The sequence below is a fragment of the Montipora foliosa genome, chromosome 12 (assembly GCF_036669935.1).
Source record: "Montipora foliosa isolate CH-2021 chromosome 12, ASM3666993v2, whole genome shotgun sequence".
Classification (NCBI taxonomy): domain Eukaryota; kingdom Metazoa; phylum Cnidaria; class Anthozoa; order Scleractinia; family Acroporidae; genus Montipora; species Montipora foliosa.
Window position 1 is genome coordinate 38,564,486 of NC_090880.1, and position 27,500 is coordinate 38,591,985.

Consider the following 27,500-nt stretch of genomic DNA (forward strand, 5'->3'; position numbering starts at 1 on the left):
AAGAGAGAACTTTGTGTCTTTGAAATTTCATTGTCAAAGGTACACTTTTAGTCAATTTTTTGTTTGCTTCATGATGATGTCACTTGTTATCTACCGGGAGATCACATTTTAGTGATTAGCTGGAGTGCTTTTGAGACAAAACTTACTTTATTCTTTTAATTAATATTTTAATTTATTTCACTTCGCTACAAAACAACCTGTTTTGGAAATATGCATATGGTCGTCTATCAGAAGGAGACAAAAATGAGCTTTGGACCTTAGTGGTTACTGACCATAGTTTAGTTACCAATTGCATTGATTTGATATGAGTTTTATAATTTATTTGAAGCATTGGAGGTGGATCATACTTAAATTACACCACAACATTGCCAAGTTAGTAAATTAGATATTTTAAATTAGTTTTTTTAGAGGAATTTTTTATAGTTCCTTTGACCATGTTTTTTTTTATTTTCTAGTACTTACTATTCAACAGCATTTCAAGTGTTTACCCTTGAATCTGTAGTTTATGGTTGTTGCCTTTTTCTGACTTTTTTAGAATAACCAAAATTTCACACAATTTGTTGTTGTAGATTTGATTTCGTCGTAATGTTGTCTTCATCTCTTCCTTACAATTAAGTTTGTTTCATTGATTTTTCCTTGTGCTAGTGTAATCCTTATTCAAGTTTTAGTTGGCTGGATTGTATAATGAAAAGGAAAGGAACTTTATTTAAGTGTCTAGTCTTCTAGCACTGTAGCACTAATAAGTACAGGAAATCGTATGAACGCAAGTGCATTTCATGATTTACGGGCATGAGTGATGTTTTGAAAGTTCTCAAAATTGCACGAGCCGTAGGCGAGTGCAATTTGAGAACTTTTAAAACATCACAAGTGGCAACAAATCATGAAATGCACAAGCAGGTTCATACGATTTTCTATTTATTATATTCTCAAAAAATTACTCAAACGCCCTACTTTGTTCTGGCTCATATTCTTCCAGTTTTGGGTTTAGTTTCAATTGCCCATGTTTGCCAGACATTCAACCAGGTCTGTGTAGCTTTCAACGTGTTTTTGTTTTTCGCATTTTCTTTAAGTTGCTCAACGATGTTTGGTTTGACAAAGCAAACCGACTGTCAGCCATTTTTTTTCACCTTGGTGTTCAAATTTGGCGCTTCCCCTGTGTTTCCATAGCAACTTCTGTATTGCACTCTATAACCTATTTATGCATTTGCCATTGGCCAATCAGAAACAAGATATTTTGTTGAGTATATAATAATTGGGGATCGGCAGGTCTAATTTGCAGGTCACAGGTTGCAGGTTATTGTTTCACCAATACAGAAAGTATCCTAAACATTCTTAAAAGCTAACCTTAGGCCCAATTAGGCCTAAACAAAATTTTTCAGGCCTAAGGTTAGCTTTTATGAATGTTTAGGATACTTTCTGTATTGGTGAAACAATGACCTGCAACCCACGACCTGCGACCTGCAGATTAGACCTGCCGATTGGGGATACTGTAAACTGAAATCAACAAATTAATGCAAATCAAATCAAATCAAATGTCGGTTTTTGAGAAGAGGGGAAAAGTGGAGTACGTCTAACAATAATTGTTAGTGTTGTTTCATTATTATTATTATTATTTTAACAAAGGGGTCGAAATCTGTGTAATCTGAGAACTATAGACATTAATTATCATCTTTGAATTCCTTTCTATGGTTTTTCAGGAAGTTTTAAAAATTTAATAAATTATTATTATTATTATTATTATTATTATTATTATTATTATTCCAGACATTATCGGCCAGTTTAATCCTGGAATAAGAGGTGCGTCTTTGAAAAATTCAACAAGAGACGACTTGATTGATCCAGATCTTAATTTTGCCTTTGTTGGAGCCTCGGCCAGGTCAGCATAATAACAACAATAGTGTCATATCTTGTTAATTATTATTTTGTGAGCCCCAAAAGATTGAGACCATGTGCTTAGTCTGTGCTGGTTTTCCGCCATGTTGACTGATGTTATTAAATGTTGAGTTCAAAGACTGCACTATTCCTCTTTTTTTGATACCCCTACACAACAAATAGTTAAATACCCGTAGTTATTTATGCATTATTATTATCATCAGTTCTTGCTGGTGCATACCGGTATATAAAAATGTTCACTCATTATTAGTTAAAGAAAAGTTTGCTGATAAAAGGTTCACTTTTTTGTTCTTTTTCATGACTGTCATATCAGTACTGCCTTACAATAATATTATAATATTTTTATTAGTGACCTGCAGGAACAAGCTGTAGACCTGGTTTCTAGATTAAAGGCTATGAAGGTACTACATGTGAGAATTCATAGGTTGCTATTGCTATAATAATTTTATTTGTATGCTAATAGCCATTGCATTCAATATTATTTTCAATTATTAGTTTGATACTTAAGTCTAGACCAGTCATTCTTGTGCAGGTTTCCTGGGTCCTGGCATGATAATTAGAATATCATTTACTAATTTCACAGTGAGCACTAATAATACTCCACTCATGAATGTGGTAAATAGTAATTTATGGAATGTTGGTCATAAAGTGAGACTTAAAGATTTGCTAAGGCACATGGTGGAGATTTTAGACAATCCTTTGCCCTCCTTTGATTGGTTTATGTGGAGGTGATTAGCAAAGTACTGTTGATCTCGCACGTGCCAAAGAGAATTAAAACAAAAGTTCTGTAATCATAATTGTTTCGGTAGGTTATTAATTCATCTGTGCTCTTTATATTTCCCTTACTAATCACATCCATTGCATGAAAAAATTATGTTCTATATTACAAGAGGAAATTGGTTGAAGTGGCCGGGACACCCGAAACAATTCTATGGTGGACAATGCATGAAGTTGTTTGTTTGGCCACCCTGGCATTATGTACATGCCTTGAAATCAACTTGTAATGGAAGTGTGTAATGTGTTACTTTCCTCAAAGCAAGTGTTACCCTAGAAAGAGGTACACTGAGAAAGAACAGGTCCAGTCAAGCATGATCAGATTGGCAGACACCATGGTGCTGCTCCTCATTATTTCATGGAGGAAAGCTACAATAGGTTAATCCTTACGTGTGCATTGCATTTGGGCAGACATGCTACTAGTTGAGGATGATTGTGACTGATGTTTTAAGAAATTTGCTCAACTTTTAATACTTGATTCCCAGCCCTTTCTATTTTTACCTTTTATAGGGCGTTAATTTCCAGAATGACTGGAAACTACTCACTGTTTGGATTGGAACAGACAATCTCTGTCAAGTTTGCAAAGATGAGGTGTGAATTTTTGGGTTTGGTGACTCTCCAGATTTTTCGCAGTCATATAATTTTAGTTTATGATGAGTGAAATCTTTATTATTTCAATTTTTAATCAATGCAGGATAAATTTAGCCCCAGCTCCTTCATAAAATATGTCATGCGAATGCTGAGATACCTTCAAAAGGAGGTGAGATATTTACATGAAAATATTATTTCAATAGCATAAGGGTAAAAATGTAACTTGGTTAACGAATAGGAGGAGGTACTCAGTGCTTGGCATGGTGTTGGCATTGATGGGTGTACAGCTTGGCTAGCTGGTGGGCCAGGAGTGTTCCAGTGTTTTGTGGAGTTGCATTACTGTTTTGGGCATGATGTCAGGTCATTCCAGCATTCACTGGGTCAGCAATATTCTGAGGCCGTCCATGCATGCTCCTTCACACCTTCTCATAATTATAGTCTTACTCTGCTCAGCATACAGGGCATTTTTTGCAGCTCAAGTTTTCTAGTGTCCCCTCCCTCCTCACCACTCTCAAGTGTTACTTGTAGCTTCTCCACTGCTCCTCCTGTTCAGTGTGACTGGTGCTCTAGAGGGCTGGAGCATGGTTTGATGGGCAGTGCTAGTAGATGTATAGCGGGACTAGGGCAGGCTCTTTTGTAATCTACCTAGTACTTTAAAATCATTTAACACCAAAGTCGCACATGAAGGTTGGGTGCTTCAGTGGGGGCTTCAACGAACTCTTGACCCCAAGTACTAGTTAGATTACAAAAGAGCCTGCCCTAGTCCCGCTATACATCTACTAGCCCTGCCCACCAAACCATGCCCCAGCCCTCTAGAGCACCAGTCACACTGAACAGGAAGAGCAGTGGAGAAGCTACAAGTAACACTTCAAAGTGCAGAGGAGGGAGGGGACACTAGAAAATGTGAGCTGCAAAAAATGCCCTGTATGCTGAGCAGAGTAGGACTATATATGAGAAGGTGTGAAGGAGCATGCATGGACGGCCTCAGAATATTGCTGACCCAGTGAATGCTGGAATGCCCTGACATTATAAATAAATTTGCAAGAAATAATTTCGTCTGCATTGAAAGCTGTACTTTTCCTGGTATTGAACACAGGTAGGAGTTATCACTAGAATTTCAATTGCTTGATCCTGAGTGGTAAAAAGTTCTTCCAATTTGATACATAATTTGCTTAAAACCAAATGAAATTTTGTTGATGTCACAGACATCAACAAATCAGACAAATGGTCTAGTCTTTGCTTTTCTGATTCAGTTGACGAGATCCCATTTATGATGTCTATAATGTCCTTCCTGTGGGGCTTTCACCTGAAAGCATACAACTCCAACCCATGTAAGAACCATTCATTGTGAAGTTCCATAATGATTGACCTGTTTTATTTGAACTGTCAGGTTCCTCGGCTATTTGTAAATTTGGTTCCACCCATGGATGTGTCATCCTTGCATAGGTTGTATGAAGAAAGCTCTCAGTCCTGTGAAATTTTGGGATGGTATGTTGAATTATTTTAGCCTGTGTGAAAGGTGCATTTCCCGATTGCAACAAAATTAATACCCTCATTAACCTTTGTAACCATCTGTAGGAATTCATGTCCATGCCTCAAAGAGGGTGCACCAGAAAGGTCAAAAATTTCTCAGATGGCTGAAGAATACAAGGTAATTAAACACATGCTGTTCATAAAAAAAATAAGCTTGACTTGTTTTAGATCATTGTCTAAAGGTGTAGAAACCTTGCATTAAAACTCTTCATAAATTTTCATGAAGCCCTTGCAATAATGGAAGAATAGTAATTTTTATATCCTGGGCCCCACTAGCCATTGCAGTGAAATGTAAAAAAAGAAACTTGTCAACTTCAGTTGATAAAAATTATTAATAATAAATAGTTCAAGCTTGTTGCAGGCTAAACACAACTTGCACATAGATACCATTTAATTTAATTTAATTTGTATCTCTACATTTCATTATCTTTAATCTCTCTTTTTTGCTGTGGAAATGAAGGAAGGAATACATATTCTAATTAGCTTTCACTATTATCATCATCATCATTAATTTGTGAAATACAGTAAGTCTGACCCAGGCAAACAACCCCAGGATTTGGAAGGTCCTTGGTATTTTGGTGGCTGTCTCTTTGTATCACATTCGATTTGAAGAAGTGTAGAAGGGTTTTGTTTGGCTGTTAGAACATGGATAATCTCCAACAGATAGCAACTCAGATGATTTGGCTCTAAGAACAGACACAGTGGCCATCACAGCTTTCTTTATCATGGAACATGTTAATAGTTACTGTTAGTGTCCTATCTTACAGATGTTTACACTGATTTCACATTATCATGATCATTGTGACATTGTATACATGTATCAAGTTGTTTAACGAAGAGATGTAACGAATGTAAACTTAAGGCTTATCTATTTTACCATTTTGAATTGGAAATATGGGAATATACACTGTCATGTAAAGTGATTTACACAATTCCTTTGCATTATTGTCATGACTACAGCGCCTATTGAATGAGCTTGTAAACAGTGGACTATACGACACTCAGGATACGTTTGCTGTTGTCATTCAGCCTGCTCTTGAAGCACCTCCAAGAACCCAGGTATGCAATAAACTGATGTTGTGGAAATATCTGAAGGTTGACAAGGCAGTTACTTTTTCTTTTGGCCATCATCCATAGTCAGTATTATATCATCCACTTGCTGTTCTCAGCAGTAACATTGGCTGCAGTCGTTTTAGGGAGTTAAACACTAGTGTTAAATCAAGTTCTATTGTTCAATGTTTCCCTGGGGATTCAAAACACCAGAGTTGACACTAGAGTAGTATATACACTAGTGTTACACTGTGTTGCTCTTAAGTGTGACCACTGTCATTTTTCTGCAAAGTAGAGCTTAAATAAACTTTCAACAGTGAAGGTAACGTTTTCCTTGTAGGATGGAAATTTGGTGAAGTCATTTATTGGTTTGGATTGCCTTCATTTCTCGGCTCATGGCCATGCTGCAGCAGCCTTAGCTTTATGGAGAAATATGGTTGGTTTATAAAACTCTACTGATTTTCACTACAACTGTGATCGTTACTTCATCTGTAAATCTTCACAACAGCCTCTCTGGTTAACCGTCAGGTTTCCTTAAAGAGGGTTGTCTTTAGTTCAGATTTCAAACGAACATTCTGCAAGCAGGGATTTCTTTCTGTCAGTACATCTTTTACCATTCAGTGATTTGTTTTCTTGTCTGTGGTGTCACAATGATTGTTTTTCTTTTGTGTAAAACAATGCAACCGCTTGAAGAGATTAGAGACAAAATCATGGAAATGCAAATAAGGAAAAGCCCCTTTGTTAGCATGGTACATGTAGATTTCAAATAACATATTTTTTATAATCTTCAACCACATACTTGTTGTAAGTTAGAGTCGTACAAGGACTGTCCACACATGTCAAAAAATAAATGTTGCACAGACAGTAATACATGTAAGTACCAAAATATTAATCCAGGTGTACCCAATTTTTTTCACAGTTGGAGCCAGTTGGCTCAAAGACCAAATCATGGGGAGATCAGGAGACCCTGAAATGCCCCTCTGAGGTACGTCATTGTAAATTTTTGAGTTAATAATAATTAGCAATAACTATTATTTGCCAAAGGTGAGGTGAATAATAACTATTGTTTTAGTATAGTTACATAATTATGTGATTATTTGAAAAATATGCATTTTCTTTAAAACAGTGATATTATTAATTTCTTCGTCTGTCACCTCGATGAAACGGCTTGCAGCCATTTTGAAAAAAACACTTGGGTGATTATCACGTAATAATCACCTCAAGTGCAAGCTATTAGCGCAGATAATTTTCACTAATTGTTCATTAATAACTTTTATTATTAACCCCTCCCCACCAGAGAGAGAGAGAGTGAGACATACAGATGTTACACTGGCTAATGCCACACAATTTTACCCACCGATTGGGGGCATTTAAGGCCTGAATGGCCTGAATTTTTGGCCCTGTCAGATGAGGATACAGGTATAGTGGTACAATAATATTAAGGGACTGGCATTCTTAACTAAAGAAAGACAATGATTGCTAAGGAGGCTTTTTAGTCAGAGAGCCCTACAAAAAGGTTGCATGGATGGGCTCTATGAAGTGATTTAATTACTTCATAGAACCCATCCATGCAACTTTCAATCAGAATGCACATGCGCAACTAGTCCCAGTCCTCTTCTGTGCGTTTCAGTGAAAATGTAAAAACTCTCAGGAAACGAAAAAAAAGGGGCGGTTTTTTCACTGGACGGGAACTGTCCTATAATTTTCGTAAACTGTAGCACGGAATTTCTATTTGTCCAACAAATGGAACCAATATTTTGAAAAGTGTCTCAAAGGTGGGCCTTCTAATGTAATAATTTTTTTGAGAAGTAACTTTTTTTAAAATCCATGTAACAGATTTTGTGTGAGACTGTTCTCATACTGTTGCATTAAAAAATTGTGAAAAATATAGTTAACTCGATGAGTTTTAGGCATTTTCTGTTTTGGTCACATGATTTACCAAATATGGTTGTGAGTCAAACCAGACAAACAAATGTTAAATAGAACACCCTTGGCAAAAAATGGTAACTATAGAGTTAAAGGGACTCGAGAAATGATTAATTGAAGGGGTCCATAGCAACAGTTTGGTAGTCCAGAGCCACCGCCTTAAACCTTACCCTTAATTTAATGGCCTAGCTGCTAGGAGTCTCCTGTATCTCAGTGGTCGAGCATCAGTCCGAACCAGTAATAGGAAGGTCATGAATAGGTTCGACCCTGCAAAGCAGCACTTTGATTTTTTCCGAGTATCCCAGAGTCACATTTGAAACAAAACTCTTCATTAGATTTTTCATGTAATTCATACATCTTTTAGGATAAGCCATACTTGTTCACCAGAAGAAACAGTGAGATGGTCTTAAGTGACACCAATGGCAGAAATGATGTTGATGATGGGTCATCAAAGGGCTTCCCACCTGGTGGTGCGGTGGCATTGGCTGTTTGTTTAACAGCTATAGTGATCATAGTGGTGGTGTTTGTGTGGAGAAGCAGGATTTCACGACGGAGACCAGAAGCATCCAGACTCCTCTATGCACCAGGACCACAAAAACCGAGGATTTAGATTCAATGGAACACTCTTGTTGGATTCAAGTTTCCTTTGCAATCAGGATCTTCGTCCTTACATGTTGTTATTGCTAATGTAATCTCAAGCAAAGGGGTATTGGTGGAGAAAACAAAGGACATAACAGAAAGAAACATTAGCAATCTTATTCATACCATTCCAAAGGTTGTCAAGAGCTGTGTTGTAGCTCTGTAAGCTACAACACACGCAGCTCTCTGATTCCTCTTTTGAGAACGATATCAAATCTGAAGGCAAGAAAGTCTGTTTGAATGCCCTTATAATAACAGAAGCTAGGCTGCTTGATAATAAGAAAACGTTTAAAAGTAATCGGTGGATGTTAATGTTACAGGCTGACATAAAAGAGACAGCAAGGGAGTTACTGTATAATATACTAAAGTCCCAAATTATTTACTGAGCACAAGTGCTCTACAAATTGAGTAGACCGTTAAATCAAATTACATGAAATTATAAAAGCAGATCAAACAAAATGTAGGTTTTTGAAGAGAGAGAGAGAGAGAGAGAGGGAGGGAGTAGGAGAGAGAGTAGGAGAGAAACCCCGACAATGCACACCCCAAATAATCATACTTTTAATTTAATAAATGTTTGAAAGAAAATTTGAGCATTCTCTGAAATAGACTTAACTGACCAGGTACAAAACTCTTGATTTGGGATGATTTGAAAGCAAAATAAAAGCATTTTTATTTTGAAATGTACATATTCAATTCACAGAGTGCAATGTCCATAACATTTATTGTAATTTCCGCAATATAACATTTTCATCAATAACAACCTAGGAGACTGGAACAGAGTGATTGATCAGGGCTGGGCACAGTCCAATACCAGTGAAACAAATACATGTATGCAATGAATTTAAAGTGACCAAAATGAAGCAAATTCCACAATTATCTTGCTACCCTGCTACCACCTGCTGAACCACTTCACGAAGGTAGATGTAAATGTCGACTCCATGTGAATTGCTACAGTGAAGTGGGTCAACAAAAGCAGTTACCAATGACACTTGATTGACTTGATTCGATGTCACTACTGTAGCTGGAACTTCAACAAGGTCCACATCAAATCCACTGGGTGGTGGGGTGGGCCGTGGGGATCAACACCCGTAGTAAGTTAAGTCAATGGAGTCATCATTTTGTGCCCGGGGGGGGGGGGGTACTCGATGTATCCCTGGTTGGGGAGGTGCGGCGCGGCCCCTCATACCCTGACCCTGTTTAAGACAAATATCGCTGATTTTCCTACCCATTTTATGACAGAATTCCGATTTTTGATACCCTGTTTAAGACATTTAACCCAGTTTAAGACAAAAATTGATAAATCGATACCCTGATTAAGACAAAAAGGATAAATTCGACACCCTGTTCAAGACAAAAATCCCGAAAAACATACCCTAGCTGGCCGCACGTCCCCACTAAGCCCTTATAAGGGAGTACCCCCCGCGGGGATTTTGTGCAGCAATACTAGAATAATACCAAAGTTGGTCGGGTGACCAGTTGTGTGCTGTGCGCATGGGGTGGTGGTTATAAGCTTCCCGGGGGGGGGGACTCCCACATGAAACAGACGGGTATGCTCGTCGGAAATTTTGAATTTAACCCCTAAAGGAGACCAATCTAGGCGTGGCTTAAGCAAATTTTGACCCCTAAAAGAGACCGTTTAAAAACACAAAAATACGACACGCAATGAGTTTTAATGATAAAAAGGCATAATCATCGAATGCTTTTATCTAAAAAGAAAATTTAAAAGGAAATTTGATTTCTGTTTCTCTTCGCGTAATTCTGTGTTACTTCGCGGAACCCTAAACGAGACCTTGGTGGCATAAAATATTGTCGCTTTGCCCGGAACACCCTAAGCGAGACCAAAATCCAAAATTTACACCCCTAAGCGAGACGACGAGCATCCCCGTCTGTTTCATATGGGAGTCCCCCCCCCCGGGATAAGCTTCCGAGTATCCACGTCATCGGTTGGAGAAACTAACTAAGACTAAACCAGAATCTTCTAACAAATGAAACAGTGAATAATAGTACGGGGCACAGACACATCTGAAGACATCTCTCCAGAATCTTTTAATACGTTGATTGAGGCTGGAACGGCCAGCAATGTGACTGCCCCTGTGTTTAATCCTTTCACGACTAACATAAACAGTTCAACATCGACATTTTCGCCTCCTTTGGTCAGACCGTACACGAAATGACCATCCAAATCTCTCTGTAGCTTCAATGAAGCACTGACCCAACAGTTGCTGCCCGATTATTATTGGAGCATTTTTGCGAAGACGCGAGGCTTGCGAGGGGGGAGCTTAATGCCGCGCGAAGTATCAAGCAGAAAAATTCTCGATCGTGCTGTGAAAAGTGTAATGCAAGGTTCCCTGAAGATTTTAGTAGGGACCAATGAAAGCGCATGTTTTCGTGTGTGATGTGATGTCATTAGACAAACTTGCATGACGAGCGCGACTATTGATGATCTTGTGTTCGGAGGTGAGTGAAAACACATTTTTCTCATTTGCCTGACCATTGTGTTTTGTACACTTGCTTTGAGTGTTCTTTAATATTTATTTTCGAACCATCGTGTTCTATATTGAGTGAACGAGCTGAAAACTAAACCGGCGTACGAGTTCTTATCGGTTGTTGTTGTCAATTTCGGATTTCGGCTCGCGAGTTTAGCAGTTTGTTTTTCGTTTTGTAACTGGTCAGTACAAAATGCAGACTGCAGATCGGCTACAAAATGCAGACTGCAGACTATTGTAGGTACCAAAAGGCAGACTGAGTCTAAATAACTAAATACGTGATCGAATGTCATTTTGTAACTTACCTTAGTGTCACGCAATCGTCATTTTTCACGAACCTTAGCATTTAATATTGTTGAATATTCCTTCCTCGTTTCTTAATAGATATCACGTCTTAAACAGAGTGGCCAGGCCACTGTCGTTCTTAAATGAAATTCGAGTTTTCATGGTCTTCGATCTTCTTACTTTTTGGGCAATCTGTAATATCAGAGTTAATAGCGAGGAGTTAATAGCGAGGACAAGTGACATAGCACGGCCACATAGCACATGACCATCTTAGCACAAAGTCCACCGTCTTGGCTTTCGGCAGCATGGCGGCCTTCCGGAGAGCGACAAGTCTTGAAGATCAGGTAAGCAGCGGATAAATAACCTCTTTTAAACCGATTTCTGTGCATAGGAAAGTAGTGTGATCGCTTGAACCTTGTCCTTGCATGTGTGTGAATTGTAAAGTTTCGACATCTGCAAAGACCTGCAATGTGCCTTATATTAATTTTAGGTTATATGAAGAAAGGCGATTTTTTTTTTTACTTTCGTTGTGGGTTAACATCTCACTTCTGTTTAGTGCCAAGGCAAATGTTATATGTGAACATCATTGTTTTTACGCCCTTGAACATTGAACATGTATCAAGTTGAAGGAACAATTTGGGTTTTAGTCCGCATTTTGTCATCCAAATGGACACGTATATCGGTTAAAAACGTACAGAGTACTGTGTTGTCACGGAAGCTACTCGCGCGTGACTATGAAGAATATCAATATTTTAAAAATAGCAACACGCAAAATGATATCGAGGACAGGTGACATAACACATGACAATGTTTGCATGTGGGTCGTCTCGGCAGCATGGCGGCCTTTTCGGAGATCGCCAAGTTAGCTAGCAGATCAGTAAGCAGCTCGAAATTTTATTTAAGAAAGACTGTGGCCTGGCCACTCTGTTTAAGACATGATATATTAAGAAACGAGTAAGGAATATTAAACAATAATGCTAATGTTCGTGAAAAATGACGATTGGGTGACACGAAGGTAAGTTACAAAAAGACATTCGATCACGTATTTAGTCTCTCTCCTCCACAGAGGTTCGGTTATCGGTAAGGTGATCGGCTTTGATGGGCTGTGATCGGTAAGGCGTCAGAATGAGTCCGCTGTGCAAGGTGAGTGCAAGCGCAAGAAACGAGAACGAGTGGGCGGGCGGCTCTCCCGGTTCCTCTCTCTCACTTTTTTTCGCCCGCGTGTACTTCGCTCAGAGGTTTCACGTCCTGTAGCCTCTGCGGAGGAGAGAGGTATTTAGTTATTTAGACTCAGTCTGCATTTTGTACCTAGTCTGCAGTCTGCATTTTGTACCCGGTCTGCAGTCTGCATTGTGTACTGACCGCGTATAACCATTGAGTTGAGAACAATTTAATTTTTTTTTTCAAAGGAAATATTTCTGCAAAGTACACAATTCAACGATCAATTTGACTTATAATTCATGGCTGTATCTTGCAAAATATTATTTGCGATCCACTTCTTGGATACTCTTAAGATTAAGTGATGCATTACGTCGTCCAGATCACAGTCTGACAATTGAGAGTACGTTGAGAGTACATTTCCCTCCTTTTACATATTTGGAACTCCTCACATATTCTGTAGAGAGTTCTTCGACTTATAAGCAATGATTGCGCAATTTCCTCCATACTGCAACCGATTGAAATTAAAAACTTTACCAGATCAGGATTTATAGGAACGAAAGGTCTTCCCTTACTGCCAGAACGTACGCATTCCCACGTAAGAGCTTCTGACGTTGGCTGTAGCAGGCTCGTTACTTCCAGGGTAAATAATTTGTGATCCCATCGCTGTAATATACGACACAATAAGAGAAGTAGCTCTTCCAGACGTCCGCTCCCCGTAATTCTTTCGTTGTAAGCAATGTCTTGTAGACCTGTTTTATTGAAGGCTATGAACCGTTCGAAGTTGATCGTGAGTCTTTGTACTTAACGGTGACAATTTTTGCCTAGCAGTTACGATTACAATTAAACAAACATCAAATATTTCTATTTTTGCAGTTGCGATCACAGTTAACAGCAACGATTAGTAAGTAATTCTGCACTGATTGTGGTTTAAAACCAATGATTAGTACTCCTGCACTAACTATTGTATATTTACACCAGGCATTTGTAATTTTGCACAAATGGCTCTCCATAGCTTCTTATGGTGACCACTCTTTGGACTGACGTTAAATTTATTATATATGCCGGGTGAAGACTTCCAGGTTAAGACCATGCTTTATCCTTACGGCTCTTGCCGACGATGGGCATGGTGACTTTCGGTTACACAATGTCTCTTCTTATCTTTATCAGATGGATAAAAGGAGATTGAACACTAAGAACATGTCGCTAAAAAATACAAAAAAGTGAAAGTTTTGCCAGATGCGGGCAAATGAGCCAAAGTTGCGTGACTGTTGCATGACACGTAACGGGGCAAAGCAAAACCCTTGCAGGAGGGCTTGAAGGGGGTAGTTTCTAAAGAAACTGTGGTGCTGCGTTGGTGGGGAAGTAGTATACAAAAGTTTTGTTTTATCAACGGAGTTGATAATGTAAATTGGCCACCGTACAGAGATTCTAAAAGCTGACGTTTCGAGCGTTAGCCCTTCGTCAGAGCGAATATTTTATATTTTATATTTTTATGGCTTTTGTTTACCTAGCCGTTGGCTAGGACTTTCACCGCTGACAAGGCAGTTGTCGTTTTCCCATTTCACCTCTGGGAGTGAGGTTGAGATCCTGAGGGATCTCTGAGCACCTTCCTATAACCAGTTGGCCCAAGGTCGGGATTACGGGAGGGGTATTTTCCACTGGCTTGATTTCTCTCTATACCTTGAAACTCAACATCCACACAAGTCGTCAAGCAGTGTTCAGAGAGTCGCCAACTCTCACCCACCATAGACTCCATGAGAATCACGAGCTACTATGAGTGAGGTGTAATTCTCTTATATATTAAGGTGAGAATTTGGTTGATTAAGCTTGTGGGAAGGCAATTTTGTCCTACTGTGCTGGCTTGTGCTGATAAGCATGCGCATAACCGCTGCTATGTGCGGCCAACCACAATGGCTACCACAATGCGGTTGGTGTCCCACCCCCTATATCTGCCCGCATTACTTTTGTGCAGCTTATATTCTCCAAAAAATTGATGGAAGCAGTGCATTAGTGTATTCACCATTTTATTTTATTTGAAGGTATTCCTAGTCTTATTCATGTTAAAGGTTTGTTAAATTCTTTGTGTTATTTTTGCAATAATTAATTGCCATTTTTGTTGATTTGCTGAACGCAATTTTAATATTTTATATTTTGTGTAAACAGCGTCACTCGCACTGACGATCGATCAAAAATTTAGCTGGCTGGCAAATGTGCAGTACCGTTAGTTCACTTTTTGCACGGAGATACGAAACTGCAACGGAAAATTCTCATAAGTCTTATGTTTAAAAACACACCTTTTAGCTCGACTTATGTCAAGAAAAAATAAAATCTATCTTGCATTTTACGAGAAGGGACCGCTTTTGAATACTTAAACACGGAATGTCGGAATACTTAAACATGGAACGCGGGAATACTTAAACACGGAACAGTTGTGAAAATTCTGACAATTGGAACACGTGGTCCCCCCTCCCCCTCCCCCCCCCCCTCACAAGTGTTCGGGGCAAAAAATTAAAGTACAAAACAATGGTGAAATATGAACCCTTTTATTGTCGTAAAAAGGTTGCTGTTATTCATTGTAGTGAAGTACAATAATAAAGTATTCTCGTTTGTTTCACGATGTGATCAGTTGTGATGTAGATCGCGATGTTTCAACTGCATACTGCTAGTCTTCATAAGGCGGTGATGTCGAATGGTTACGCGTCACCTTTTAAACAGGATGCTCCGCTGTGATTGGTTGGTTTTCAGCAGCTGTGATTAGGGTCTGAGAACCTAGGATCTGGAAACGCTCCGTTGACGATACTTTCACCATCCTGGATCGCGGAAAGGTTGATAGCTTCTTACAGCATCTGAACAACCAGAAGCCTTCCATTTGCTTCACCATGGAGACGACTACAAACTCGCTTTCCTTGACACCACAGTTTCAAGAGAACCGGATGGCCGCCTCACCACCAGCGTGTACAGGAAGCCTACGCACACTGATCAGTACTTAGCGTATGATTCCCACCACCCGCAATCAGTAAAACGCGGTATTGTCAAGTGCCTCTACGAGCGCGCCAAACGTCTCGTAGCAAGACCTTCTGTTATCTCCAAGGAGGAGAAACACCTGTCTTCTGTTCTTGTCTCTAATGGTTACCCTCTTTCTTTCTTGCAGAAAATCACCAAGACCAGGAAACCAAGTAGCAGTGCTGCTACTGCGGTTTTACCCTATGTCAAAGGCCTATCCGAACAATTTCGCCGCTGCCTACAGCAACAAGGCATACGCGCTGTTTTCAAGTCGGAGACTACATTAAGATCACATCTAGTACGACCGAAAGACGCTGTCGAGCCGACTAAACAAGAAGGCGGGGTTTACAGGATTCCCTGTGAATGCGGTAAACTCTACATCGGCGAGTCTGGAAGACCTATGTAAGATAGAATGAAAGAACATGAGCGAGACATCCGACTTGCCCGTACCCAGACCTCCGCTGTTTCAGAGCACGCTAACAACACCGGACACAACCCGCTTTGGAACGAAGTAAAGTTTATCGATCGTGATCCTCATTGGTACACACGCAGGGTCAAAGAGGCGATTCACATAAGACCTCACCCTACGACAGCGGACCGCCGAAGAAACAACACGCCAAAGCAGCTAGGATCGAAACGCACCAATCACAGCTGCTGAAAACCAACCAACCAACCAATCACAGCGGAGCATCCTGTTTAAAAGGTGACGCGTAACCATTTGACATCAGCGCCTTATGAAGACTAGCAGTATGCAGTCGAAACGTCGCGATCTGCATCACAACTGATCACATCGTGAAACAAACGAGAATACTTTATTATTATTGTACTTCACCATGATGAATAACAGCAACCTTTTTTACGACAATAAAAGGGTTCATATTTCACCCTTGTTTTGTACTTTAATTTTTTTCCCCGAACACTTGTGAGGAAGGGGGGGGGGGGGACCATGTGTTCCAATTGTCAGAATTTTCACAACTGTTCCGTGTTTAAGTATTCCGGCGTTCCATGTTTAAGTATTCCGGCGGAAGTCCAATATATATTTCGATCTACAATCCTCGTCAGCCAGTTTGCAGAACATTGCGAGTGCACGCGCAAGTTTTTCCCTTCATGTTGACTGTGCATGCCAGAATCGGGACTTTGCAGGCCAAATGAAAATTTCCACTTTAGATATTTTAAGAAAACAGCGGTAATTTACGAGGCAAACACTTTTTGAACAACAAAATAATGTATTAATTATTTCTGTGAATTCTCCCTGATACTTTGACAGTGTCCTAAATACAGTTCAAAGACAGACAAGTGGACATGATTTAATTGATTTCAAGTTAATTACAAGTTACAAAGACAAAAGTGTCTTACACGTTCTCTCTCTCCAAGAAGATAACGTCGAATACTAGTTACTATGCTTATAAACTACATGATTAACTAATAAAGAAGAAACTAGTATTATCATAAATGGCAACTAATAAATGATGAAGCCCATGTGCCTTTTTGTTAACTCTTAACATGTGATTCCCTCTCTTTTGTTGAAGGAAAGCTCTGAGCTGTACATGAATTTCTTACTCACATATAAACACGCGAATGAGGAAATGAAATGAAAATAATTGAATTGATCGAACTTGATCAGTTCAGCGAGTTCCATTTTTGCAATAACTGTCAAAATTCTCACGCGCAATTTTATTGGCAGTTGTCAATAAAACTGTGGACCAAAAAAACATGCAACATGTATCACAAGGCTAAATTGTGATAAACTTCACAGATTATATGCACAAAATGTGGTTTAATTGTTAAACCACTTTGTGTTTCTGTCCTTTGCATTAAGAACAAAGTGATCTGTTCTGGTAGCCAAGCGGTAAAGAACTTTGCTTCCATGAGCATTCTTGCTCAAGGCACGGCCTCTTTAATCTAGGAATACTGGAAGCTGATGGCGGAGCAGTCCAGTATCTTTGTCGCCTTCTAAATAAAGGGTTGCCACATCTTTGATTGTTTCCTGGCACTGCAAGGGCATTGGAAAACTCCAGTCCACATTCGTTCTTTGCACGAGGGTGCTGTTCGATTGACCTCCCACCATTGACTGTGGCTTCATGACTGAGTAGTAGGATTTATTTAAGTGTTTAATCTTCTAGCGCTGTAGAGCACTAATCAGGGACACTGTAAATTGAAATTAACACGTTAACACAAATCAAATCAAATTTTGGTTTTTAAGGAGAGGGGAAAACCGGAGTAACCGGAGAAAAACCTCTCGGTGCAGAGTAGAGAACCAACAAACTGAACCCATATATGACGCCGAGTCTGGGAATCGAACCCGGGCCACATTGGTGGCAGGCGAGTGCTCTCATCACTGCGCCATCCCTGCACACAGCCACTCATAGCCAATGCCACATCAGTTGCAATACAACATTCTTTACCAACCATCTGGTAGATGGTCTCATTAGTATAGAAAGTTGAAAAGGCAGTGGCTTGGTCCATCCTAGCAATGCAGACAACGTGGTCGTATTTAAACGTGAATCTGTGTCTTCAATCTCGAATTCTTCACTCTTGACCTCGAATTCTCTCAGTAATGTTTGGCAATGTGCCCTTTATAGAGGAGAAAACCAGTCATTTCGACAGTCACCTAGATTGTTCCACACAACTTGATAATTAGCATCCTTAAACGACTTGTGTACTTGCTGTGATAGGAATGGCAACAAACTTAACTCCCGTTCTTCATCTGCCAATTTTGTTTTGTGAGGCAATGAGCACACACACTTGAAGAACGACTCAAACTCAGCATTTCCATAGGCATTAAGAGCAGTTCGTTGATGTGCAGAGAATTCACTGCCGGATGATCTTTGTATGAGGCACAATACATCCGGTGTTTGGAAACAACCTGCAAGCACATGAGCTGCATTAGTGACGTACTTCATGTACCTGGAATCCATTTTGTCAGCAACAGTCTGACAAAGGGAAGCCAAATCTTCTAGACAGTCTGCAGGGGTTCTGTCTGCCCACTCAATCACCTTCCGTTTCTTTCTTGTCACTCTGTCAATCCCGTGTCTCCTTTACGACCATCCAGCCTGGCAACAGCCCCACCCCTTTGAAAATACACTCGTCAGCATTTTCTTTCTTGAGATCTTCATTGTGTGCGTTTAGCTTTGGGAAAAGTCTTTCCATAAGGTGACTTCTACATCGTTGGGTGACTGCTTCTCAATGTCTTCTTTCATGGCGAGGAGGATAGCCCTTACCCTGGGCCACCATTTCGTGACAGATCAGATGCACTGGTCCAATGATTGGGCCTTGGTCATCATCTCCATTGGCTTAGAGAGAATCTCGATGATACCACAAGTCTCTTCCCTTCAGCAAGTACTTCTTCTCTTCTTCTTCATCGTCAGTCTCTCTCAACTCTGGGTCGGCTTTAAATTCTCATATGTCAATGAAGCTATTTTTACTGTTAATTCAGCTGTAGTGAATAATTTAGATCTTCTGGAGGAGAGAGCCAAAGCATTGATGTCCCAGGAAGATTAGTTCTTTTAGAGCTACACCGTGGTTCATGAGCGAACTGGGGCTATTGAGGCTGTCGGGCATTCTCTTTGGGCTTTGGCAGCGTCTTGGATTATTCAGCTGCGATTGACGCTATTCGCGATCAAAGACTTGCTTTCATAGAAATGCTCACCGAACGTCGCAAGCAATTGCAAGTTACCATTGTTGAACTATCAATTACGTCTCTGTGGATGATAACCTCACCTGATTTTACACTGGCTTTCGACGATTATCGCAAAATGAGGGACAAGTTCCCAGCTGTAGTGAATAATTTTGATGTCCCAAGATTAGTTCTTTTAGAGCTACACAAAATGACTCTTTTAAGAGCCAAAGCATAAAGAAAAGCCTTCGCCTACATTATTTGATTGCATGTTTTGTTTTTTGGAGTTTACTGTTTCGCGCGCATTCTACAAATATAATTAATAATTTCTTTAAAAAAATATGGTTATCACTATCGTCGCATTCACTGCCATGTGTCTAGCATTCAACACTCAGCAGGATGCAGGCGTGGTTAAAGGCATGAAGCCCAAAAGTAGGTTCTGGACAGGATCCGGTTGCGTGCGTGGCCAGCATGGGGTTATCATGGTTCTGGCCAGAAATCGCGTTGCACACGATGCACGCCGCCAGAAATGCCCCTGCACGCGCAAGATCTAGTCGAGTTCTGCCATGCTCTGCAGACTGGCTCGTCAGTCGTCCGCCGTTTAAAAATACGTATATCGTTCATGTAAGAGACATTGGAATGGTCCCCGCTTTCTCAGACATCATGTACGTCGTCACAAGACATCTCATCTCAGTGGAACAATGCGTCCACGCGTGACTACGGCACGCAGAATCTGAAAATAGTTCCTCTCGTTTTTAGAGTTCATCAATGGGTCTTCTCTTACATCGAGGAACGCTTACACTAGAGGGAAAGAACGCTCAAAATCGCTCAGCAATAAGGAGTAACGATCGGCCTTGTAGAAACATTGTAGAAAAAAGCATAGTAGTTCACATTCCGGGTGCCGTAGTCACGCGTGGACGCGTTGTTCCACCGAGATGAGATGTCTCGTGATGACGTACATGAGAAAGCGTTGACCATTCCAATGTCTCTTACATGAACGATATATGTATTTTTAAATGGTGGACAACTGACGAGTAGGGGTTTTTTTTCAAGAACAACTATTGTACAGTTTTATTAGTTTAGCTAAGTGTGTCGAACGTGTACAGAAGACGTGATGTCTAGTTATTCTTGATATTGAAACGCGTTCTTGGCTTCGACAAATGAGATTTCACATTTGGATATTTAAGAAATGTCTTGTCTGCAGATACACAAGTTATTTTAAATAAGTTTGTCTTAACCCTCCTGAAAATAAAACAATCAATTTCCCATTCAATCAACCTGGTTGCTCAGTGGCATCATATGAGCCTGTTATGAAAGAACCCAACTCAGTGTGCTGGTGGTTTGCTGCTCGTATGTTTGTAGTTTGAGAACAATGTATGAGTTGGGACTTCTCCTCTAGCCAACCTAGCCTAGTTTGCTGAGGGAGAGGACAAAACGTGGAGCCCTACTCCATAAAGTACCCTATGGAGTACCTTAATGGAGTACCCCTAAAAATCATTTAATGCTCAAATTAAATACTTTATCAAAAAGGTGAAGTATTTAGCTGCACATACCTTTATTTATTTCGAGCTTTCGAGCTTTCCAGCTCTCAGATTGTTACAGTTCAATGCAGTTCAAAGAAATAAAGGTATGTGCATCTAAATGCTTCACCTTTTTGATAAAGTATTTAATTTGACCAGTAAATGATTTTTAGGGGTACTCCATTTAGGTACTCCATAGGGTACTCCATGGAGTAGGGGTCCGCGTTTTGTCCTCTCCCGTTTGCTGAGCCTTTTTTAGCCAAATTAATGTGCATTAGCCAAAGGGAAAAGGCACAATTAAGTTATGCTACAAGTTTTGCTGCCCATACATCAAAAAACTGCCACACCTTATAAACAGGTTGTAATTGCTGATAGGTTCTTATGTTATTTAAATCATGAATAAAATTGTATTGCTACAGACCTAACTGCTTTTGTCATGTAAATTTGGCTTTTGTAATTCTAATTAGTCTACATTAACATTAGAAAAGCACAAAGGTTTGTATCAAACAGGGTCACGCGGCAGCCTCACTTCCATTCTTAGCCCCGGTAACTTAGCTACAACTCTAATAACGATGGAGGTGACAGGCCTACACAACTCCTATCCATGTGTTTTAGCCGGCTTAGAGTTTGGCTCGAACAATTGTCTTTTAAGGATCTGCCCCTTATGTACAAAACTCACGGGCGATCTTGAAATATTTTGCTAAGTAGTAGTTGTTGCTGGATAAAATGCCTTTTTTTTAGCGGGATGTGTTTCCTTTATATTGGATAGATTTAGACCTCTTAGATAAGTGAATTTCAAGTAGTCCTGCTGGAAATCTTATCTTAGGATTTGAAAATTCTGTCAGAATGGAACATAGGCCTAAGCAAGCGAAATAAATGGAAAAAATATGAGTGTGACATATATATCGCAGAAAATAGAATATTACACACATAATGATGTCACATCCTGTCTTTTTGGTGTCGGCTACATACAGCAAAGGCTCTAAGATATGCTTCTCTGACAGCAAATTTCCTGCCAGAGAAGCATATCTTAGAGCCTTCAGCTTTAGATAAGGAAGATGAAATGGGATGCTATTGTTTTCCTACAGGCTGTTTTTTCCTCATTACATAACATAATTTCTATTTTTAAAGTTCCTTTATTATTATTTTATAAAACGCTCTAAGTCAGTCATTTTTCTTCTAGGTGCACCCCATATTTCTGAGAAAACCTTCGCAGTTCTGATTATCTAGAATGGTGGATAGAAAGATGGGCGTTTTGGAGCAGCATATGCAAGAGCTTAGTGTTGCAACAAAGGAGGGAAACAGACGACAGAGGGGTTTGGCTTGTTTTGATCTGGGTAAATACTATTATGGCATAGCCAACTTTAATCAGGCCATTAGAAGTTACACAGAAGCACTAGCCATGTTTAAGGAAATAGGTTTCAGGGCTGGAGAAGGAAAAGCTTATTTGGGTCTCGGCAACGCTTATGACAGTCTGGGGAATTTTAAGCAAGCCATAGAGTACCACAATCAACATCTTAGTATTGCGAAAGAAGTTGGGGACACACCTGGAGAAGGAATGGCCTATGGCAATCTCGGCAACGCTTATGACAGTCTGGGGAATTTTAAGCAAGCCATAGAGTACCACAATCAACATCTAAGTATTGCAAAAGAAGTTGGGGACATAGCTGGACAAGGAATGGCCTATGGCAATCTCGGCAACGCTTATGACAGTCTGGGGAATTTTAAGCAAGCCATAGAGTACCACAATCAACATCTTAGTATTGCAAAAGAAGTTGGGGACATAGCTGGACAAGGAATGGCCTATGGCAATCTCGGCAACGCTTATGACAGTCTGGGGAATTTTAAGCTAGCCATAGAGTACCACAATCAACATCTTAGTATTGCAAAAGAAGTTGGGGACATAGCTGGAGAAGGAAAAGCCTATGGCAATCTCGGCAACGCTTACTACAGTCTGGGGAATTTTAAGCAAGCCATAGAGTACCACAATCAACATCTTAGTATTGCAAAAGAAGTTGGGGACATAGCTGGAGAAGGAAAAGCCTATGGCAATCTCGGCAACGCTTATGACAGTCTGGGGAATTTTAAGCAAGCCATAGAGTACCACAATCAAGATCTTAGTATTGCAAAAGAAGTTGGGGACATAGCTGGAGAAGGAAAAGCCTATGGCAATCTCGGCAACGCTTACCACAGTCTGGGTAATTTTAAGCAAGCCATAGAGTACTACTATCAACATCTTAGTATTGCGAAAGAAATTGGGGACATAGCTGGAGAAGGAAAAGCCTATCGCAATCTCGGCATCGCTTATGACAGTCTGGGGAATTTTAAGCAAGCCATAGAGTACCACAATCAACATCTTAGTATTGCGAAAGAAGTTGGTGACATAGCTGGAGAAGGAATGGCCTATGGCAATCTCGGCATTGCTTACTACAGTCTGGGTAATTTTAAGCAAGCCATAGAGTACCACAATCAACATCTTAGTATTACAAAAGAAATTGGGGACATAGCTGGAGAAGGAAAAGCCTATGGCAATCTCGGCAATGCTTACCACAGTCTGGGTAATTTTAAGCAAGCCATAGAGTGCCACAATCAAGATCTTAGTATTGCAAAAGAAGTTGGGGACATAGCTGGAGAAGGAAAAGCCTATCGCAATCTCGGCAACGCTTACTACAGTCTGGGGAATTGTAAGCAAGCCATAGAGTGCCACAATCAAGATCTTAGTATTGCGAAAGAAGTTGGGGACATAGCTGGAGAAGGAAAAGCCTATGGCAATCTCGGCAATGCTTACCACAGTCTGGGTAATTTTAAGCAAGCCATAGAGTGCCACAATCAAGATCTTAGTATTGCAAAAGAAGTTGGGGACATAGCTGGAGAAGGAAAAGCCTATTGCAATCTCGGCAACGCTTACTACAGTCTGGGGAATTTTAAGCAAGCCATAGAGTACCACAATCAAGGTCTTGGTATTGCCAAAGAAGTTGGGGACCCCATAGGGCAGGCAATGGCATGTTATCATCTTGGTTGTGTTCATGAAATTTCAGATTCCTTGAGCAAAGCTCTTAATTACTATCGTCAAAGCATATATTATTATGATGAAACAAGGCGTCTTCTTCAGTCAGAAGATGCATGGAAAATAAGCTTTCGTGACACAAAGCAGTTTGCGTACAATGCTCTGTGGACAGCACTCTTGAAGACTGGAGAGGTAGATGAGGCTTTGTATGCTGCTGAGCAAGGACGAGCACAGGCTTTGGGAGACATTTTAAAGATGCAATACGGTGTTGATGAGAAACGTTCTTCGGCACTTACGATGAAGTTAAGTTTTGGAATGAACGATTTACCTTCACAAACTGTTTTCACAGCACTTGATGGGAACACGATCAGCCTCTGGTTGCTAAGAGAAGATATCGTGATAAATTTTAGACAAAAGGAAATCGAAAATGGAAGTGCCAAATCACTGATGGAAAGTACTTTTAAAGAGATCGGTGTGGGAACTGTTGTACAATGCAAGAATCGTTCCCTTGACAGACAACGCAACAACTTCTCACGCAGAAGGGAAGCTGTTGAGGAAACAGTTCACTCCTTGAGCTTCCCTGTGAACTGTTTACAGCCCTTGTATGATGTCTTAGTCAGCCCTATCGCAGACTTGCTCCAGGAAGATGAGTTAGTCTTTGTTCCTGATGGACCATTTTGCTTGGCTCCTTTTTCTGCATTGAGTGACTCTGTCAGGATCCGTGCAATTCCCTCACTGACCGCTTTAAAAGTGATAGCTAGTGCACCTGACGACTTCCAAGGTAAGAATGAAGCGCTGCTTGTGGGCGATCCGTGCTTGAAAGAAGTCACTTGGGGTACCGGTAAGCCCATGTATAAAGAGTTGCCATGCGCGAAAAAAGAGGTGGAGGTGATTGGAAAACTTCTGCACGCCACGCCTCTTACAGGTAAAAATGCAACCAAAGCTGAGGTGCTGAAAAGAATGAAGTCAGTTACTTTAATCCACATTGCTGCACATGGAGATGCCCAATTTGGAGAAATTGCTTTGGCCCCGAATCCCAAACGCACATCACAGATCCCGGAAGAGGAAGATTACATGTTAACATTGAGCGATGTTCACACAGTTCATCTTCAGGCAAGACTTGTTGTGCTGAGTTGCTGTCATAGTGGCCAGGGAGAGGTGAAATCTGAGGGTATTGTGGGCATAGCCAGGGCTTTCCTGTGTGCTGGTGCCCGATCTGTTCTGGTGTCACTCTGGGGAATCGACGACAAGGCGACCTTGATCTTCATGAAAAGTTTCTATGAACACTTAGCAAATAGGAAAAGTGCAAGTACAGCTCTTCACCATGCTATGAAATGTCTTCGGGAGACTTATTCTGCCGTAAAATACTGGGCGCCATTTGTGCTAATTGGCGATGATGTCACCTTTGAATTTGGGCAACACAAACACGAAAAGAATGGTAAGTGCTATTTGAATATAACTTTAATGACTGAATTGCTGTACTCTGTAAATGTTTTTAATCAGCAAGTTGTCGAAAGGAGCTGGTATGTTCTTCAAATAGAAATGGTTTTAAAATCGGTTGCCAGTGTAGTTATTTTTACTCGAACTGCTTTGGCTAGTACCTGATCGCTGAATGCCAGTTACGTGCGAGAAGTTAGCTATTGAGGTCTTACAGTCTACACGTCAAAGTGACACTGAATAGGAATTGTTGCTGTTAACCAAGCACAAATGGTTTCATGAATTAAGTTAAGTGAGATATTAGCTGCGGTTACACTAGCCATTTTGCCCTTGGGTAAGTGGCTTTTTCCCACAGGGAAGCAATTTTTTATGTGTAACCGATCTGCCCAAAGGAAGGTGGACAGTTTAAGAGAAGCGCCGATCGTGACAATTACCGAAAATAAGCCAAAGAAAAGTTTGTCGTTCAGATGTAGATCTTCGATGTTTACTTTTTTTTTTAGATCCTTAACTTTAATGTATTTTGTATTGTAATTAGTTTTTCAAAAACCATTTAGTGGAAAAACTAATAAATCTCATCTTGTCTTATCTTAAAGGGGGACTCTGACGAAAAAACACAATTTTTTAAAAAGTCTCAAATCCTCGAGGAAACGCCGCCAAAATGTTGCATACGCTTTTCAAATAATGAATTTAACTTACTTTCACCAACATTTCAATGTTATTACGTCGAAATACTTGTTTTTCATAGCATCAGCCATTATTGGTATGTCGCCTGCATACTTATTCGAGAAAGCCTGGAGCGAGGGCTTATGACGTCACTTACTCAACATATCCCTCGCTGCTACTTGAGTAAACAATGGAAAACATGTCAGAAAGCGAAGCTTCGTCTTTTATCGATCATGATTTATCGACTTCGGAAGTATCGTTTGACTTCGAAAAAAAATTCTGAGTCACTTACCTGTGATTATGAAGATTTAGACTCGTGGCTACTGAGGAAAAAGCAGCCGCATATCGACGAGAAAGAGCTCAAGAGAAAGAAAAAGAGGAATGCTTCGAGATCGTTCGAATCAACTGATATTAGATGGTATGTTGGAGTCGTGATTTTGTCTGTTCACCATTGTTCCCTTCATTTGTAAGAAATTCGAACATTGAAATGTTGGTGAAAGTAAGTTAAATTCATTATTTGAAAAGCGTATGCAACATTTTGGCGGCGTTTCCTCGAGGATTTGAGACTTTTTAAAAAATCGTGTTTTTTCGTCAGAGTCCCCCTTTAAAGGTAAGTTTCCCACCAAAACAGGCCAACGCTTACCTTCCCCTTGGGTAATTTACAAGTGTGTAACCGCAAATGGGGAGTCGATCATAACCCAGGGTAAACCCAACCCAAGCCGTAACCCCAAGGTTCCCCATGGGCAAGAGGTCTAGTGTAACCGCACCTATTATTTACTTCCCAATCAGAACGAAATTCTGCATTGCCATTTAACCCACTATTTGTTTCTTTCTTTATTTCAGAAACGTGAGAAAAACAATTGGACTCTGATGCGTCGATGTGTCATTTTCCTTTCTTCGATTGTATGAGTAATACTGTTCAAGTCCTTGCATTTGTGCCTTGTTTTGTAAGGGTCTGTACCAGGATTAGTTACTCACTTGATAAAACTTAGGGATTGGCAAAACGGTTTGCTTCCATAACTGAGGAGCTAGTCGTCGTGTTTTTTGTTTAAATACTTCAAAATAACTCCAAGCTTTTGCTGTATATTTCTCGGGTGTTCATTCTACGTGAAGCTGGTGACAAGTATACCAACGTTCATTAAAAATCAAGTGACAGTCTCGGGGAATGTGTATTTTCTGTGCTTCTCTAAGGCTGGCCAAAGCTAAATGATCAAATGAATCGTTTTAGGAGGCAAATGTCTATAATCGAGACAACGAGCATCCCTGCCGCTTTTCATATGCGACTGCAAACGTTTTCCTTGGGCAAACGTCTAGATTTCTTTTCGTGATTTAAGATAATGTTTAGGCCTAAGGTTAGCATTTTTGTAGACGTTTTGGTTGTTTCAGCTATGGTGACCCCTACCCCTCACCCCCTACGTCCCATAGTCATGCCGAAGGTGAGTGCTCTCACCACTATAACAGGCTGTGTTGTACAACATAATGGTATTGATAAAGGAAACAAGAAACTCATTCAACCTGTAAGGAAGTTTATTATATTATAATCCTACACGTAATTACTGGACTGTATAGAATTTCAGTCAGTCATCTCCACTCACTGGTTAGTCTCTTTTACAATTAAGCTTCCAGTCTAAATGTTAGAATTCAAAAGGTTGCCTCCACTTTGGTGGGTAATGAAACCTAATATCAAATGAAATCAACTTCAAAGCTGTAAACCTTGAATACCACATTAAAAGAATTAAAGGTTGTAAAATATTTTAAACTATTGAAATGCTTATTGTATTATCCAGTATATTTGCGCGCGGAGCACCATTGTTAAGAAAATATGGTAACTCGTCGATGCGAAAAATCTTGGTTTTATAGCCATGACGTGATCGACCGTCCGTACGTACCTACGTCCGTCCACCCCTCCATGTATG

At 40.2% G+C, this 27,500-nt stretch overlaps 2 protein-coding genes across 5 annotated transcripts in view; both read left to right on the plus strand.

The window, feature by feature from the left end:
- The window catches only part of LOC137979341 (phospholipase B1, membrane-associated-like), a 32,942-nt gene extending 23,856 nt beyond the window's left edge, over positions 1–9,086 (plus strand). For both annotated transcript variants that reach the window (XM_068826575.1, XM_068826574.1), the window contains exons 7-17: positions 329–372; positions 1,765–1,876; positions 2,243–2,294; positions 3,178–3,258; positions 3,362–3,427; positions 4,649–4,746; positions 4,837–4,909; positions 5,752–5,850; positions 6,182–6,277; positions 6,761–6,826; positions 8,132–9,086. In XM_068826575.1, the coding sequence (XP_068682676.1) occupies positions 329–372; positions 1,765–1,876; positions 2,243–2,294; positions 3,178–3,258; positions 3,362–3,427; positions 4,649–4,746; positions 4,837–4,909; positions 5,752–5,850; positions 6,182–6,277; positions 6,761–6,826; positions 8,132–8,377 (1,033 nt within the window). In that variant the 3' untranslated portion in view covers positions 8,378–9,086. The remainder of the gene's footprint in view (positions 1–328; positions 373–1,764; positions 1,877–2,242; positions 2,295–3,177; positions 3,259–3,361; positions 3,428–4,648; positions 4,747–4,836; positions 4,910–5,751; positions 5,851–6,181; positions 6,278–6,760; positions 6,827–8,131) is intronic.
- Positions 9,087–10,788: 1,702 nt separating this feature from the next.
- On the plus strand, positions 10,789–27,331 carry LOC137979847 (tetratricopeptide repeat protein 28-like). Of its 3 annotated transcripts, XM_068827172.1 has the most exons (4): positions 10,789–10,863; positions 13,212–13,239; positions 21,661–24,922; positions 26,428–27,331. In XM_068827172.1, the coding sequence occupies exons 3-4, from the start codon at positions 21,709–21,711 to the stop codon at positions 26,433–26,435; spliced, it is 3,222 nt and encodes a 1,073-aa protein (XP_068683273.1). In that variant the 5' UTR covers positions 10,789–10,863; positions 13,212–13,239; positions 21,661–21,708; the 3' UTR covers positions 26,436–27,331. The 3 variants fall into 3 exon arrangements, with proteins under 3 accessions (XP_068683273.1, XP_068683274.1, XP_068683275.1); XM_068827173.1 differs by lacking the exon at positions 13,212–13,239 and having other exon boundaries at positions 10,790–10,863; XM_068827174.1 differs by lacking the exons at positions 10,789–10,863; positions 13,212–13,239 and adding an exon at positions 11,281–11,521.
- Positions 27,332–27,500: the final 169 nt, after the last annotated feature.